The 17,470-nt window shown below is 48.2% G+C and overlaps 2 protein-coding genes across 7 annotated transcripts in view; both read right to left on the bottom strand.

Moving 5' to 3' along the window:
- Nucleotides 1-2,106: 2,106 nt before the first annotated feature.
- NKRF (NFKB repressing factor) lies at nucleotides 2,107-11,069 on the bottom strand. The gene is made up of 3 exons (XM_064463258.1): nucleotides 10,625-11,069; nucleotides 7,068-7,189; nucleotides 2,107-4,964 (listed from the first exon to the last, which is right to left on the bottom strand). Exons 1-3 carry the CDS (start codon nucleotides 10,819-10,821, stop codon nucleotides 2,980-2,982), a joined length of 2,304 nt encoding a protein of 767 aa, XP_064319328.1. The 5' UTR covers nucleotides 10,822-11,069; the 3' UTR covers nucleotides 2,107-2,979.
- A 950-nt stretch (nucleotides 11,070-12,019) lies between these two features.
- The window catches only part of SEPTIN6 (septin 6), a 31,857-nt gene continuing 26,406 nt past the window's right edge, over nucleotides 12,020-17,470 (bottom strand). For 2 of the 6 annotated variants that reach the window (XM_064463262.1, XM_064463265.1), the window contains one exon: nucleotides 14,047-15,145. In XM_064463262.1, coding sequence (XP_064319332.1) covers nucleotides 15,130-15,145 — 16 coding nt within the window. In that variant the 3' untranslated portion in view covers nucleotides 14,047-15,129. The other 4 variants (XM_064463263.1, XM_064463260.1, XM_064463261.1 and 1 more) reach the window with 4 other exon arrangements.

The raw sequence follows: 17,470 nt of genomic DNA on the forward strand, positions 1-17,470 counted from the left end.
GAGGGAACTGTTAGAAAAAAGGAGCCTGTGTTAGTTACAGCAACCTAATGGGCTGAGTAATGAATTGATACAGAAATGGTATTTATTTTCTTCCTGTCTTAATGAGGGAGAGAACAGGATTTAAAATGAGTGATATGTAACAGAAGCTGGTACTGCTGCTTAGCGCTGCAATGAAGACAGAAGCTGCCAGGCTCTTTCGAAAAATTAAATTGGGATTTATACCTGCTGTGACACCAGCTCACACCCCAAAACAGGCCTGTTGGGGTATAGGGAACAGCCTTTTACCACTGAGGTACATGGGCTCAGTTTCCTGAAGGCCAGAGTGTCGTAACTGGCCCTGCCGTACGGCTGGCTTTGGCAGGCTCTGAGGCATGTAGTATGAAGGCAGGAGAGTGCGTCTGCCTCCAGTAATCATGTTTGCTTCTTAAGCATTCCCAAGTCAGACCCAGTTGAGAAACAAGCACCATGGTTGCATCACATTAGGGAGCAGTGCAGAAAAAAACCCAAAAACCAACTCACCCCCATGCCCTGCATTGGAAGAGAACCAAGAGTAGCTCAACCACTGCCCCGTACCAGCTGTAATGATTGCTGCACAGTAGTGCACAGAGAGCCCTTTCTGAATGGTCTAAGTCATTCTTATGGGGCAGAAGCCTCATCTCAGGCCTTCCTGTTCTGTATTTGTCTTGGTAGTCATGAAGAAAAAAAAAGAGTGAGTCAAGCCCTCACCTTTACACCTCCCCTTAGGCAAGGGCTTCATCCACTAGCTTAATTTAAGCCATGTACTGGCACTCCAGAGAGCTTATGGCTACAGAAACACACCAGAGCTGGTGAGGCTGGCATGCCCTTAGCTCAAAGAGGTAACACCCAGCCCTCCAACCCTGCAGCCACTAACCAGGGAGGGAACAGCCCAGCCCTGCACAGCAGTGCTGCGCCCAGCGAAGGTGCGTGGCTGAGTATCACAGCCACTACCCAGGCCAGGAGAAGCACTGCCCTTTGCTGCCCCACAGTAGACAGCTGCCCCTGCTGAGGTACCAGTATGTTTAGGCAGCCTCCTCACCCCTCAAAAGAGGCATTTTCCATCCCACACTGCAGGGGTGCTCTTGCTGCCTTCCTTAGCATCACTGAGCCTTGGAGACCTGCTGCATATCCCAGTTAGGGAGGGGGAGCTGCACTCCTGCTTGCAGGAATCTCTGCCTAGGAAGTAGCAGGCTTCTTCCACTCCTACGTCACCATCTGTTAGAGCCCAGTGGTCTTGAGAGCAGAACTCGGCAGCAGAAAGAGGGAATAACGCACACAACCCCCCCCCCCAACAAGAAAAAACAACATACTTTCAGAATTAACTGCCAGACTACTTTTCTACAAAGACGGCAGCATGTTTTTAATTCAGACGTCCAAGCTAGCGGAAGCTGTGCTGCAGCCACCCAGGCACAGCGAGGAGGGAATGCTTGCTCGCTTCCTCCTGAGCGAGTCTTACCTGCCAGGGCAGCCTCGTCCTGTTACACTGCGGGGATGGACATGCACCTCACTGCACACCAGGGTATTCTGCTTCATCAGTAGCGGTCAGGCACCCTCACCTCGGCACTGAGCGCATTTGAACAGAAAACAGAACAGGCGGTGGGGGAAAAAAAAAAGCCAGAGGATGAGGTAAAAAAGATGGAGAGGCAAATATAGGCAACAGAAAACAAAAGCAATAGCTGAGACACATGGCAACAGGACAAAGTAGCACTAAAAAAAATCATCGGCCGGCCCTGCTGGAGACATGAAAAACCCAGCATCTCCAGGCATGTCACACTCTTGGCTCTTCCAAGGTCAATTCCTAACCTCTGTTTTCCAAGCACAAAGCGAGCATTCGTCCACGGCTCACAAAGCACCGTGTCCTGCGGTACTGCCGGTGGAACAGCACAGGCGGAGGTCAGCGCCTGCTTCCCTGGCAAGGAGCAAAGTGGCCCTGTCTCCTGGCAGGACGTGCCAGGCCTGGAGAGCTGCCACACTCACGCCGCCCATCAGCGCCACACCAGGACGTTCACCTGTGAGTCACCCTTGGCACACACCAGCACAGGTACAGTGAAGGAGCAGAGAAATAATGAGGCACAGATTTGATTCTGCTCAGGATTAAAGAGCTTATATTCCAAGTGAAAAAATAAGTTACATAACAGTCCCCACACGCTCCACAAGCATCTTTGAGCGTGGGCTCTGCCTTTACCTCCACTTTTTATATTTCACACTTCGCAGTGGTATTTGCACACGTCATGCAGTGCTTCAAGGTAAAAATGCACTGGAATTATGTTAGTCCGAGACACTGACGACAAAGGTGCATTCTGTAATTTGCAGTATGGGCGACTCGGTAGAAGTCTACGAATAAAAACTGCACTGTTAAACTGGTTAAGGACAGCTCTCTCCATACATACACAGCAAAGACAAGACCTTGCTATATATATTTCTCAAGAATAAATGCAGTTTTCACACTTTTTTTTTTTTTTATACAAAGTGTGACAAATCCTGTTGTGGTTTTTTTTTTCCAGAAATAAAACTTTATTTTTTATTGTCATTAATACCAACTTTACATACAGGTTTATTCCCTCAGACTGCATTTCCTTTGCTTTTTATTGTTTTATTTTAAAAAAAAAGGCATTTTTTTCCTTCCTCGGCCAAGAAGAATAAGGGAACTATAATTTTAAATGATGTCAAATTCCTTCTCGTTGGACATATGTTTTTGCTATTACAAAACTATTAAAATGTGAAGGAACAAGTAATATCAAAGACACATACAGTAACAGCACTACTGCTTTTGGGTTGTGCTAATATACTTGAACAGAACTTGGTCAGTTCTAAATGTCTAACAACATTTTAGAAATTATATTAACAAAGTAAAAGACTTTAACGTTAATATAACCCACAACAAGAAAAATGCAGCATCTCTTTCTTTCTTTAATTGAATATCTAGGAAGCTCAGTCTCTGGTAAAATGGGACACCTGACCTCAGTTCGCTTGAGGCATAATAAGCTCGTAGTGCCCAACCTGGCCTTCTTGCTTCAGCTGGTCTAACAGATCTTCCTTGCGCCGCTTCCTGCTTACCACCAGGTATCTGTTGTGCCCCTGCCCGTGGGATTTACTTTTAAGACCATACTTTTGGGCAATCTGATGTATCTGCTTCCGCTCGTCCATGGTCAGTTCTCTGGAGAAAGTCAAGTCAATGTGACTTTCTGAGCGTGCATAGTTTCGAATGATCTCTTCGATATCTCTTTTGGCGATCTTGTTCGCTCTTTCCACGTCAAGCCCAAGTCCTTCCCTTTTAAACTGCTCCTTCACCGAAATAGGCTCCCTAATTCCTTCACCATCTTTCCCTAGGCCACCGCCTGTCCAGCCCATCTTTCTTAAAATTTGATTCCCAATGTTGTCTTCTTTGATCTTCTGTTTGAAAGCCTCTTCTGCTGATCGACCCCGAATCTCATTTCTGGAGATGACGTCTTCAACAGTGCCTTTCTTTAGGTTATTGACAACAGTTGGCTGAGTCTTTTTGAGGATTTTCACGGCTTCCTCTGCTGCCTCATGCTTGACAGATTTCTTCACTCCAACTGCTTCTGCGATGAATTCGTCTTCAAGCAGCACCTTGCACTTCCATCGCATGCCAGTCATCCTTTCAAAGACATACTCCACCGTCATCTTGTTGAACTGGGCGGTGTCATTCAGCGTACACACCGGGTTACTGGAGTTCTCATAAACCACGAGGTCCTTCAGGTCCTTCTTCCTTCCAGAGCCCCGCGAGGAGCAGCCCACTTTCTGAACCTGGGTCACTTTGATGGCTGCTATATTTGTCTGCATCTTCTGCAGAATTTTCAGTGCCTCCTCAGCTGCCGCGTGCTTGCTGGTCTTTTTAGTGCCAAATCCCTCGGCTAGGCAGTGATCTTGTAGATACACTTGACAACGCCATGAGCGGTTGGGCATTAATTCATATTTATATTCAACAGACATTTTGTTGTATGAGGCAGAATTGTTAAGTATTCCTATTGCGTCACTGGCATTCTCTGTGAGGACAAAAGTAGTCCAGTGCTTGTTGGTGTTAGCGGAACCTTTCACGGCTTCAGCACCAGGCTGCATCGGGACGCAGTCTCTATTGGCAACTACAAACTCCTCATGAGGTTTGAGAGCAGGAGGGAAATCAGGGCGACTCACGCCTGCCTCGCACACCACCAAGTCTTCGTGATAGGTGTGCTTGAACTTCCGCTGAACAACTCTCACTTCCACAGGCTTCTTCAGCAGCTTGACTGCCAGCTCCGCGGCTCGATCCCTGGATCCATTTTTGCTGCCGGCGTAACCTGTGGTCAGGTAAACATTCTGACATCGCACTTCACAAGCGAAGCCATCTGTTAGGAGCTTCTTGCTCTTGGGGAGGTCAGCAGGGGCGATTTCTTTTAGAGGAACATAAATATATTCAGGATTTGTCTTGCATGCCTGAATCGAACGTGTCAAAAGATACGTATAGTTAATTTTATCAGTCCCAGTGTTTGCATCTGGGTTAGCAAGATTTTTCCAGACAGCTGCTGACAGTTTCTCAATAAAACTCTGCTTCAGCATTATAGCTGACGGAGGGAAAGTCTCTGATGCAGACTGGACAGTTGAAGGAGAAACAGAAACCTGCAACGCACTGCTTGTGGTAGAGTCCATACTATTCACAGCCTTGGCTGCTGCTGCCTGGCCCGCAAAGCCCAACCCAGCTGAGTTGGAGAGCTGGGGATCCACCTCCCGGGCATTCACAAAAGAATTTGTACAGTTTTCAGCTGGCTGTGCTATGCTGTTTGTATTTGCCTCCTGGTTCACCTCCTGCATTTGGTTATCCAGAGGATCTTCCTTCTTGCCATCCTTCTCAGCACTGGTGACAAAGTGTATGGGTTCAAAACGTGGTCGCACCCGGAACCTGGGGACCATCTTTTTGGGTGGCTCAGGAATCTCTTCCAGCTCTGGACCTATGGGGGTAGAAGGAAATGACAAGATTACCGATGTGTGCTATGACAGGGAAATACAGAGTGATCTCCAGGAGGAGCCTGCAAGGCTCTGGACACAGGATTCCCACTTCTTAGCCACAAATCAAAAGGTTTCCTTCCCAAGACATTTGCAATTGATCAGATAAGACCACGCATTCTTGTGCGGGTCACAGCAGTGGTATTTCCAGGTTCACAACTACAAAACAAAAATCTCTACATATTCAGTTACATGGATTTTAGGTCCAAATCGCTTGCTCTGCCCCCTAACATTGTCCACTGAACCCATCCAGTCATTTCTGAACTTAAACCATTTAAAGCTACCAAAACACGTAAAAACCTTGGCCAATAAGACAGAACACCAGAGTGGGACTAGAGCCTCAGCTCTGACTCTGACTTTATTTTCTAGACTTCTCATTTGATGGAGAAACACAGTGATACTGAACCCTGCTTTCCAAAACATGGAGGGCTGTTAATGACAGTGTTGATAGAAGCATATTTTCTTTAAATATAACTATCCCTGGCTAAAGGACACCAAACATGGAGAAATCTGCCTGAGCCTCAGGTGACAGCTGCAGTGGCTGGGGGGCCATTACACATTACTGGTAGACCTCTTCTTTCTTAACCAGAAGAAATGCAAATGCAGCAGAATATCCTGGTATGCACAGCTAATGCAGCAAATGAGAATCAAGTAGCTGATAAGCAAATATGTTACATCTAAAAGATGGTTATACAAGACTGTGAAAGATTTAGCTCCCACACACCGAAGAGGTACATGTGTGTAATTTCACCAGAGGTGCAAAAGGCCACCTCAGCGCCTTGGAATGAGCTGCCTAATCCAACGCCAATGTGTGCAACCGCAATATAGGTCAGGCAATGCATCTGTCTAGACATCACGCTACCATAGCTTATTTATCATAGCCTAGTTCACTGCAGATGAAAAGATCATTTTGCATATAGCATAAACATGCCTTCATCTTTAAATCAGGTGACAAAGCTCTTACAGGTGCGTTAAATCCTTTGGTCATCAGTTTTGATGAATTATGGCAAGGTTTACATTTCTTTCTCAGTTTGGTATTTTGATGCTTGCACTGCAGCAGCATCTAAAGGCGCTCACCAGCAAAACAGCTCTTTATGCTGTCTGTGCAACATGCAATAGAGAACCCTTCCCCTCAGAGCTGCTGCCTGAGAGGAAGACAAAACACAGGAGAAAAGTAGGTGTCTTCTCAGTTTTGCAGATGGCCCATGGAAGCCCAGAAAGACTGCTGGGTGCCTGAGTAAGGGAGGAAACTTCAGCAGAGCTACAGATTATAGCCACACTAGAGGACTCCTGTCCTGTCGGTCCATTTGTGCTTTGAACAGCCAAACCACTGACTGACGCTGCCCCACAAAGCAAGGGCCTGCCTGTTCGCATCCGCAACCTGCACCTGCACACAAGGACAATTCTGCCACCGCTCCCTCTGGAGAGAGGGCAGGGAGCTCTGGAGGCGCTAGAGAGGAGCCAGTGGATGGGGCCATTGAACACCAGCCCTCTCTGCTTGCTGCATTTCCCCCCCTGGCAAAGCTACAGCTGGAACATCCATCCCTGCGACCACAGGACTGGGATGACATATGCAGGACTCTTCCAGGCCCAGCAGGGAGAAGAAAAAAAAAGCCAAACCAACATTAAATCCCCCACCGCCATCACCCAATGCTCCAGGCACTCAAAATCAATAAGCTGAGCTCCACATCTCCATGTACATGTACAATCCCTTCTCAGGTCAGAACACAACCCCTCACCACAGTGAAGAAGGGCAGACAGATTCAATTCCCTAACACTATCGCTAGGGAAAAATCACTTCCCTGGTAATTTCAATGGAAAAATATATTTTCTTAAGCAAAAAAAGAACTCTGCATGATTTATGTACACCCCACAACATGGCAGAGGAGGGGGAATGGCTGCAATCTAGCAGAGTACATCGCTGCCCTTTAGTTTGCCGTGCTGGCTCTCTCGGAGGTGTCCCCGTGGCGCATCACTCTCCCCACACTCCCACTAATGCCCACCAACAAGGAAGGGTGTCCCCCTTGACACACAGCAGATATACTCACTGTCAGATGGAGAGTGGCATCTTTTTAGCTTCCTGCTAGGGACCAACTCGTACGTCCTCATTTCCCCGATATCGATGCCTTCGGCCATCTTGAGAACCTTCTCCATGACCTGCAAGCCATACCTGTGCGGATTCAACAGCAAACCACTTTAGAACTGGTCCCACAGGGGCAACACACATAAGCTTTTATTATGCAAAACAAGAACTAAAGCTTCCTGAGACACAGTACCTGGTGCAAGGGAGATGCTCCCCCTGATTTTGCTGGAGTATTAAAAGGGGACCTGGCCGCCAGCCTCGTGCCACAGCTAGTTCAGTGCTGGCAGAGAGCCTGCACACTGGCTAACAAGCTACCTGGCTCTAAGCAAACCCATTCGTGAATAACAAACTATGCAGCCACCAAACTGATGGTGTTTTAAAATTAAATACATTATCTGTCAAAATACAACATTTGGCAGAACTACTAGGAACACTAAAGAACACAGGGGTGTGGAGAAGGAGTCTCCATGGGTGTCGCAGCTTCAGCGAACTAAGCAAAGGAGCGACTGGCTGGCACTGAAGTCTTGTCTGGGTCAGCAGCCACAGACCGTACGTCATCAATACTGAAATCACCGATGTCAGATGACAAAGGCACTGCTCAGCCTTATCGACTGCTCTTTAAAAAGCCATACTAATTTCTAGCTTGGTAGCTGCAACTGAAATGTTTTAAATCCCCGAGCCATGACACAGGTGAGGTGGCTGTAACTAGCTCTGTGCCAACCCTGACCCTGCTGCAGCATGCTCGTAGGTCTGCACAGACAGGACACACATGCACAACCCCATCCCTCGTGCCCTTAGATTCCCGACCACCTAAGTTCTCCATTGCTCTGGGGATCTGTCACATGTTTTCAAGCCATTTACATGGCTGAAGCTGAACAAGGGAAAACCCCAAACCTTTCTAACCAAGGAGAACCTACAAACATGGCCTGAAGCTAGCCTCAACAGCTTCACGCTGTGGTTCAGAAAGGAAAAAAAAGCAATCTTGCATCTGTTCTGTGGTGTGTTCACCTTCAAAAGTCAAAAAGCATCAAGTCACTGACCACAGACAAGAGTCCGCAGCTGTCCCAATAGCAAGTGCTGCAATAATTTGCACGACCTTTTAAATACTACTGTTCCAAGGGCTCTGGAAATCTGCTCACTCTCCACTCAAGAAATGCCCTTCCTGTTCCCTATTGAGAGGGCCAGGCAGAACTTAGATCCATTTAAACTACTGGGCAAGAACTCTGTGACCACACACCACCGCAGTCCCTGTTTCACCTGCAGGTACCCAGCACAGCTCTGCCCCAGCAGAGAGGCAGTGGAGCTGTGCATGGGAAGAAAATGCCAAGAGGGATCAAAGGGAGATGGACAGTGGCGATACCCTCATCCTGCTGCAGCCAGAAGGGAGAGGGATGGGAATCTCTAGTCCTTTCTCTGGCTTACAGGGAGACGAGTACACTGCCTGTAACGGGAACGTGAGGGACGATGATGCCCTTTTCCAGCAGGGCGGGAGAACAGCCTTAGATTTGACAGGAGTCTGTCACTCTTCTTCATGGATGGAGACGTTTGGGGCTCAGATTTCTGCCCAGGGAAGATCAGCCAGTTGCAACATGTGTTTGTCTAACCTGGCCTTAGAAATCTTAAGTTGTGGAGGCTGCACACGGAGGCAGAGAAATCCCATGCCTCCGATGCCTAACTAAAGTCTCCCTGGTGTGACTTAAATACGTTGCCTCTTTCCCTGATCCCAAGAGCTCTGGAGCATAAATGCTTTCCTCCCTTCCCCCCACCATTTTGCAGGCACCTTTAACATACCTGAGAACACATGCCTCTTCTCTCATCCACCCCTGAACTAAATGAATCCTGTTACTTAACTCCTTCCTCATATACCATGTTTTCTGAACCTTCTGGACATCCTCCAGATCATCCCCCACCACAACACTTCTTCAGGTGTCATCAGCAAAGACTCTTATTTGTATTTACTCTGACAGTTTGCCTTCAGCTAGCAAGCGTTCAAAAAACAAACAAAAACACAAAACGAAAAAAACACCCAAAAAGCCCGACCAAACCAAAACCAACAAACTTAAGAGAAAAACACAAAAATCCCCCAAACGTTGAAATTATTCACTTGATACAGCAAAAACAGCCCTTCCCAAGCAGCAAAAGGCAGTTCCAGAGAAAGCCATGGGTCCCCTCCCTTCCCCAGACAACTCTAAGCAAAGCCACCAACTGCTCTTCAACAGCACAGCGCGTTCACCCTGCCCGTGCGAAGGGTTCACGTTCGTGGACAACACAAGCTTTGGGGAAACATCCTCACTGGTAACGGCCCTGCACCGCATCATGCCTAAACCTATCGCTCATGTCTCCCGACAGTTGCAGGTAGAGATGTTCATCTGGGAAATTACGTGCGCTTACAGGCTTAAATTGCATCATTTTTTTAGGATTTAGTACCTTGCCACAGCTCTTCACTTCTGTTATTGGCACCCTATCACCACGCTATTGCACAGCTTCCAAAAAGCTCTATCACAAAGAAGGCCCTCCATTAAGACAGCACACAAACACATAAGATGAGCTAATGGGCCAACGACACAACATCTTAAAAAGATGCATTCAACTTTAACATACTACCGAGCTTTGGAATTTGAAGCTGTTTTAAAACTATACTCAATTTTGGCGCTTGCAGAGCAGAATAGTTTAGTACTTGGCCAGAAAGAAACTAGAAAACACGCAGATCTACTTTTAAAGAGGTTGGCTTGGCTCTGTAGAACTGACACAAGATATGCCTCAACAAGGCTTTGGGATAGTAACATTAATAAAAGCCAAACTGTGTGCCCTTCCGTGTTTGCAAGCTCCTCTGCCACCGCACGATTTGCTGAAGTTAGTCGTTAAGCAGTTGCTTCTGTCTTTAAAGCCCTTAGGTCCAGTTAAAAATAATCACAACAGCACAAGCGTCAGGCGGGACGTGGGTGATGTTCCTGCAGATCTCCGCAACCTTGCCAGTTACGGTGCGGTGGTTTCTGCGCCTTAACAGCAATCCTGATGAGGGGAAACCGCTTCCACTCACCGGGGCTACGTCTCGCAGAAAACCCGAGCTGCAAGGGGGCCGTGTAGGCTGCTTTATGCCTAGAGGGATGCTTTCTTCTCACTTCAATTACGAAGCGCAGCACCTTAACAAGCCCTCAGGGTGGGACGTCAAGAACTGATTTTAAAGCACACGTATACTTTTCCAGCAGGCTGCTCGCCGCCCAACGCACAAACACACGCATATTCCTGCAAAGCAAAGCGCCCGGGAGCCGCCCCGGCCCTTCCTCCGCCCCGGAGCTCTTCCGGGGTTACTCTGCGAAAGGCAGCCGGGGCCGGGCTCGGCCCGGCAGCACGGCGGGGCGGCGGAGCGGGCGCCTTCCCCCGCCCCGCGGGACCCTCCTGCTCCCGGCTGACAGGCCGGGCCGCCCAGGGCCAGTCCCAGTCCCCCCCCTCAGGGCCGCCCCCGGCCCCGCCGCAAGGTCTCCCCAGCCCCGAGCGCTGCCGGTGCCGCCACGGCCTCACCTGCAGCCCATGAAGACGTGGTTGGTCCAGAGGACGGAGAGCGAGAGGAGCTGGTCGATGGCGGCGCCGGGGTAGCCGTGGAGGTGGCGGAGGATGAAGCGGCGGCGCAGCCCCCATTGCCGCTCCGTCTCGTTGTACTGCCGCCACTGCTCCAGCACCGACTCGGGCACCGGCTCCGGCTCCGGCGGCGGCGGCATGGCTGGAGGCGAGGGGCCGGCCCCGCCGGCGGGCACGCACGGCGGGGACCAGGCCCCACGTGTGGACCAGGCCGCGGTTCTTCCGCCGGCCGCCGGGGAGCGCCGGGCCCGACCCCCGCCTCGGCCCCCCCGGACCCGGCCGCGGCCTCGGCCCCGCCCGTGCCGGTGTGGCGGGAGCGCGCTCCTCCCCTCCCCCCCGCCGCGGCGATCTGCCCCCCGGCTCGCGCGGAGCGGCCCGGCCGGTGCCGCGTCACGTGGCCTCCCGTCACGAGCGCGCGAGACGCCGCGAGAAACTGCCGCCGCGACGGACGGACGGGCTCCCCCGAGCGGCGGCGGGGACGGGGCCTCCGGGGAGCCCCGGGGAGGGAGGGGACGCCGGGCCGACCCCGGCCCGTGCCCCCCGCACCGACCCCGGCTGCCGCTCAGCAGCCCCTGCCGCGCACCGGAGCCCGAGGCCGCCCCCTCCCCCCCGCCCCGCCTCACCCGGGGGTCTCCCGACGGGGCTCACCCCGGGCCAAACGTCCCCGTCCCGTCCCCGGTAACGCTGGGTGACCGGAGCGAGCCCGGTGCCACCCCCGGCAGGCAGCCCGGGTGGGTGCTTCTGTGCCGGGGGGCGAGTGAAAACGCCCTCAGGGCCTCGGGTTTCTCCCCCCCCCCCGGCCTCGGTGGCCACCTCACGCTCGTGGGACCCACCCAGACGTGCAAGCGGCAAACATGATAGCACACCGGGCAGGCTTTCATGTTTTTTATTTAAAATTTACATTTAAGTTAGAAAGGTGTCAGGCTAAACAGTGCTGGTTCTTCAGCGTTTGTCGTGTAAATATATAACTTGGTGTGGTTCTCGCACGGTTCCGTTTGTAAAAAGGAAAGAAAACCAGGATCGGGGAGAGAAGATGGCGGGCGGGAAAAGCATGCGGCGAGCGGGCCGGGGCAGGACGGAGGGGCGAGAGGTGCGAGGCTGGCTGCGGCACGCTCCAGGGATGCTGCGCCCTGCTCACGGGCGAGGTGGATGGCGCGCTGTTTGATGATGATGCCACCTGTCAGCATCGCCTCTCCCTCCTGATACTGCTAACTTTTTTTCTAACTTTAAAGAACAAGAGGAGGTTTAGTTAGGGGGGGAAAAAAGTACCACTCGACCCACGTCCACCAGCCGATGGAGCTCGTTTAATAAGGTGGTGAGACAAGAGGAGGACACCAATGAAAACACACACTTCGTACTTTATTTCTTTGTTAAATATTTCGTGGCTGCCAACAGAGCAAATTGCACCATGTCTATATTTCCTTTGACTCTGAACGCACAGTTTCCAAAACCAATCAAACAACAGAATATTGAAAATATTCCTTAGGCTTCACTCCTCACAGAAGCCCATGACATTATTAAAGACAAAATTAGAAAAAAAAAAATAAGCCTGTAACAATGTTTGAAAATGTATTCGCTACATTGTTAGTCCAAACATCACGTTTCTGTTGCTCTTCAGAACTCCAGGTAAACAATCAGTTCCCCCGTATTACCCTGTCTTGTCACACAAATTACAAGACACTTCAATTTTGGATACCATGCAAGTCAGTAAAAGAGCTTCTTCTCTCCAAGACACTAACACTGAAGATTTGTTCCCCCCCTCCCCAGACATAAGACCCTTAAACTCTTCTAGAAGTGGCAGTCTTCTCCCTCAGCCCCAGTGCAGCTGGCAAAGACAGATTAAAAAAAGCTAGAGAGAGAGAAAAGGGGAAAAAAAGAGAAAAAAAACAGAAGATTAGCAAAAAAGAGAAAGACATTCAAAAAGCAGGAAAAAGGGATGCAACACGAAAACAGCTGACAGAGGAGAGACGGAACCTCCTTGCGGTACCTCAAGTGCTTCAAGGATATCACACAAGTAACACTTTTTACTTTAAAGTCATTTTAGACTTTACATAACTTCAAATAACATTCTAGTAAGGCAAATGGTCAGGAAGAACAGCCGGTGACCTGCAGTATGGTAAAAAAACCCCCCACATTAAATGGTTCTTTTAGCAAATAATATAGCAATCGTTGACAGACTGATACTGACTGGTCTGGGGAGCAGACCGACATTTGATGGTAGAGGAAGAAATCAATACTCAAATTATTTTCACTTGCTTAAAAAAAAAACCACCAACCACAAAACAGTCAAAGACTTATGGGAAATAAAACTATTTATGGCAAAACGGAATGCCTGATAAAATACATTGCAATCAAGAGTTTTAACTGCCTTGATTGCTGGAAACGGAGACAGGACCATCGTTCGATCTGGGTTACTGCATACAGTTTGCTGCTGCTCAAGCAGCTAGCCAGAATAATGCGTTGTATGCAGAAACCGTTCGTGAGGCTTTAGCACCAGCCAGACTACCTTCCTAGTAAAATTCTCAGGAGCAGCTTGCACTAAAACCAGCATTATCACGGCTAGGTCTGAGGTGTGCTTATCTTCCAAAAACCCAGCATTGGAAGGGTTTTTGTTGAAACTATAAGGCAGCGCGCATCCTGATCTTTCAGCGGGGTCAGGATGTGTGGATTCACACACACACACAGAGAACTTAGCCTGCGCACAGCGTGACTGAAGGATCAGGGTCACAACAAGCAAGTCTGAAATGGAAATGAGGATTACACGCTAGTCGTCAGGTAGCATGAATTAGCAAAAGAAAAAAAAAAAAGATAGATGATGTCATGAAAATGACACCAAGTATAAAGAGAAAAGAGTTTTTTATCTCTCAACTATGCACTAATTAAACTAAGGTGGTGTTGTCATTTTAATGTCACCAATAAATATATTTAAACTGCATCGTTATTTTGCCAGCAAAAATAACTCACAGAACTTATTTCCTCATCCCTTATTTATCTGGGTGGAGAAGGACCAGGAGAAAGGGGAATCCATTACTTGCAGGGGGAAAAAAATATTGTGGGATTTAAAGCTGCAGCATCCAAAACCTTGTTAGGAATAATTTTACACGTTTAATAAAAGCAATAACCACCAGTACATAGTAAAGACAGAATCACAATGAGGATATAGGAGAGAGCAAGGGTAACACCATGGAAAGGTCACAGCTGAAATGCTGTCACGTTTTATTAGACCCTCCGATTTAACAAGTAAATGAAGGTCCATTCCAGCCCATTGTATTCAGGGGTAATTACTCAGTACAGAGCCATGGGTTACTGTAAAAGAAGGGCAAAGAAAACAAAAACAAAAAAAAAGAAGTAAATGTTAACCAGAATTCACTGTCTGATGAAGTCTTTATTTAAAAACAAAACTCATCCAGAAATACACAGAGAAGACATCTGCAGGCAAACCACAGTTGCACTTGGCCAGAGTGAACTCCTGGCCCCAGTGAGCAAAACACCCTCCTTTCTAGTGCAAATCTTGTAGTAAAACAAGGCTTTTGCTGAATAGAAAATGAGAAGTAACCTGTCAGCATCTGCACACTTCTAAACAGATGCCAAATAAAAAAATAAAGGTAATACTTTTTGCATTAAAACCAGAAACTGTTGGAATCACTGAGAAGAAAGTCAAAGAAACATTGTCTTTCTTCACAAACACTGGTATGTACAGCAGGGTAACCAGCCTTCCCTGAGATTGGATCCAGGATGTGCATCCAGGCCAGCACACCGAGAGGGAGACAAGGCAAGAGATCCTTCGTGACCCCTGCAGCATTCAGAGAACACTTAGTTGCAAACCGTGGATCCAAATTTGAGAATCCCCCAAGCCTGGGGACTAGAGGTTTAGACTCAGGCCCATGCCTGCGAGGATGTCAAGTTTTGCAAAAAGTCCTTTAAAATTATTTGAGTCACGCAGGGCAGCACAGGGGAGTAATGAGGGGTTAGATACAGCAAATTCAAAAGGGGAGAGGGCAGTCAGTCTCTTGAGACACTGTGTTCCGCCCCACAGCAGCATCGGGTTGCATTCACAGCGGTCCCAAGGTAGGGGCTAAATGCGTTACCACCAAGCAGCCGCGCTCTCTTACCATGCAGCCCTTGCACAAAGTGGAGGGGGAGACAAAAAGCCGAGCAGCTGAGCAGAGGGGACACTAGCCCTACGAGCGCTCGGCAGCCTGCTACTGCCCAAAGGGGAAGAGGCATCAGCAAGGAGCGTCTCTTGCCAGTTCCACATAGGCTATTGCTGAGTTCTTCACAAGAACCACCATAACCCAGAACAGCCAAGGGTGCGGACTCTTGCTTAAAACAAAATGGTGTGAGCACAGGAAGGGAGCAATGAGTAAAGGTGAGCAAACAGGCACAATGGCATAGCTGCGTGTTAACTGAATGTGGGGGCATTCGCTTCTGGTGTGAAGGGAAAGGTTCTACAGGAAACCCGAACTGAAAATGAAAGAAAAAGGCAGATTAATGGTTTTATGGATTAATGACAAAAAAAACCAAAATAAGAATACAAATGTTTCCTAACACACCACAAAAAAAAGATAAATATTGCTAAGTGTTAATAAGGTTTAATTTGATTACAAAACATGCTTAATGCAGACACACGCATGCATACACGCGCACACACTCAGCAGTGGGATGAACCAAATTCATTTTCTAAAACAATCCTTTCACAGTTTTGCAAGCTACAGGACTCATCAACTGTAACTTGTTTGTATCCTTGCAAAACAGTGAAGCCCTGCAATGCTTTACGGATCAATATGGAGAGTATTTTTCTGAATTCTGGAAAAGCACCATATATACATATTTAATTTAGCAAGGACAAATGCCCATTGAAAAAAGCACTGCCTGCATTTGTATAGTGGGAACAAAGAACTTAATTTGATTCAAAGCCCAGCACACAACAGTGTACAGTTACGAGGACTGCCAAAAGCAATCCAAAACCAACAAAAATCATTAATGTTCACTGTAACTGCACTTTAGCTGTGCCTTCGTGCTCAGCACCAGAATGAACAGTTATTCTTTGAGCTTATTCTTCCACATTCAGAGCCTGATAAGCAGAGAATTGTTCTTTTCATTGTTTTACAGTTACTGTTGGCAGCAGAGACATTCATTCAACTGGACTGCTCAAGATGACTCCAAGCTCCAGTTCGAGTCAGTGCAAGACCCTTCTGAAGCTCTTCTGTTAAGTGGAACGTCCCATTGAAATTAAATTCAAATGCCTCTCATTGACAGGGTAATGTTTACTTGCTTTTCCATTTCCCATGGTGGAGCTAAGAGGGAAGGAATCCTGGAATCAGCTTTTCCCTATTCAAGGGTAGACCATAAGTTCGTTTGGACTGTACCCTAGAGAGAATGTAAATCCTAGCTTTGTCTGCAGGGAAGGGTGGACTCAAGGATGAGTTTTTAGAGTGTTTTATAGTTAAGTGCTGCTATTCCAACAGGTTCCTACTTGGAGAGACCTGCGCACCTCAGTCTGGGGTGCTTGCAACCTTGCCTTGGACAATAACTATTGCTGCTCTGTCAAGAAGCAAGACATTCCTGTGGGAACTTTCTTTCTCCTCTCACCAGAGAATCAACAGCAAATTAAAAAGGCTCAATTAAACACACTCAACCTAGCTGTAAGTAGACCACTGTCATTAGCAGTTTAACTAATAACCCTAATGAGGATGCGGCTCTCCTGCCAGGCAGGTGCATTTCTTACGCATCTTTGTTTAAATGAGCCTTCGTTTTACAATAGATTCTGGCACTTTGCACTGCAGACACTTCATTATGCCCAGGTTTGTTAAGCCTTTCAGGCAACCTTATCCAGTCCACAAGCCTGCCCATGCCTATGCGGCCTCCTTGCATCCCTGCTCACACGAAGGCAGAGACAGTCTGGACAGAGTCACAGCAACTGCAGCAGAGCAGACTCACAGGGTAACACCACTGACAGGGCTCTGCTCCAGTGGGAACTCTCCATGCCTTGGCAAAACTCCTCGGAAACTTGGATGCTGGCCTTATTCAGGGGTAAAGTGCTCTGGCAGGCTTTCCGAAGACATCTTGAATACAGCCCTCTTCTACCACTAGCCTTACCCTAACCATGGGCACACTTGGCATGGCTCCCAGGAGCCTGGGTCTGTCTGTCTGCTACTACTGAACATCCAGTCCACGGGTGACCCATTTGACTGTTAAGAATGTCATAAAGTCTCTTAGCCTATCTTCAGAGCCTTCATTATCTTTCTAAATGCTCAGGCCATCATCTCTCGTGGTTTTGGACAATCAACTATGATTGGTCAGCAGGTGAATATTGGTTTGGTTACTCAGCAGCAGCTTCTTTAACACCCCCTCATACATATACACACACCCACACACCCACACCCACACACATACCCTTCTCAGAGTCTTGCCATCTACCTTCACCTGCACTGCAACCACAAGTTTATGTTACAACTTGGAGGGGTTGGAGGGAAGGAGGAGAAAGGGAAAAGACATTTTCATGGCTAGCTGGCCATCGTCAGCACCACATCTCCATAGCAATTGTTGCCATAGTATCAACATGGCCTACATGATTAAAGAATATAATTTATTTCTAAGGGAGATGGAATAAAGAAAACGGAGCCAACAAAGTGCTGGGAAGGTTTAAAAAGAAGGGGACTTAATCCTTATTCTTCTATGTTTCATGTCCTAATACTGAGTCTCTCTGCATTTTACTTTGCAGAACCTTTAAAAACAAACTTCATTGCATCCTTTTCTTACAACTGCATGTGTAGAGAGAGGCTTGTA

The sequence above is a fragment of the Phalacrocorax carbo genome, chromosome 11 (assembly GCF_963921805.1).
Source record: "Phalacrocorax carbo chromosome 11, bPhaCar2.1, whole genome shotgun sequence".
Classification (NCBI taxonomy): domain Eukaryota; kingdom Metazoa; phylum Chordata; class Aves; order Suliformes; family Phalacrocoracidae; genus Phalacrocorax; species Phalacrocorax carbo.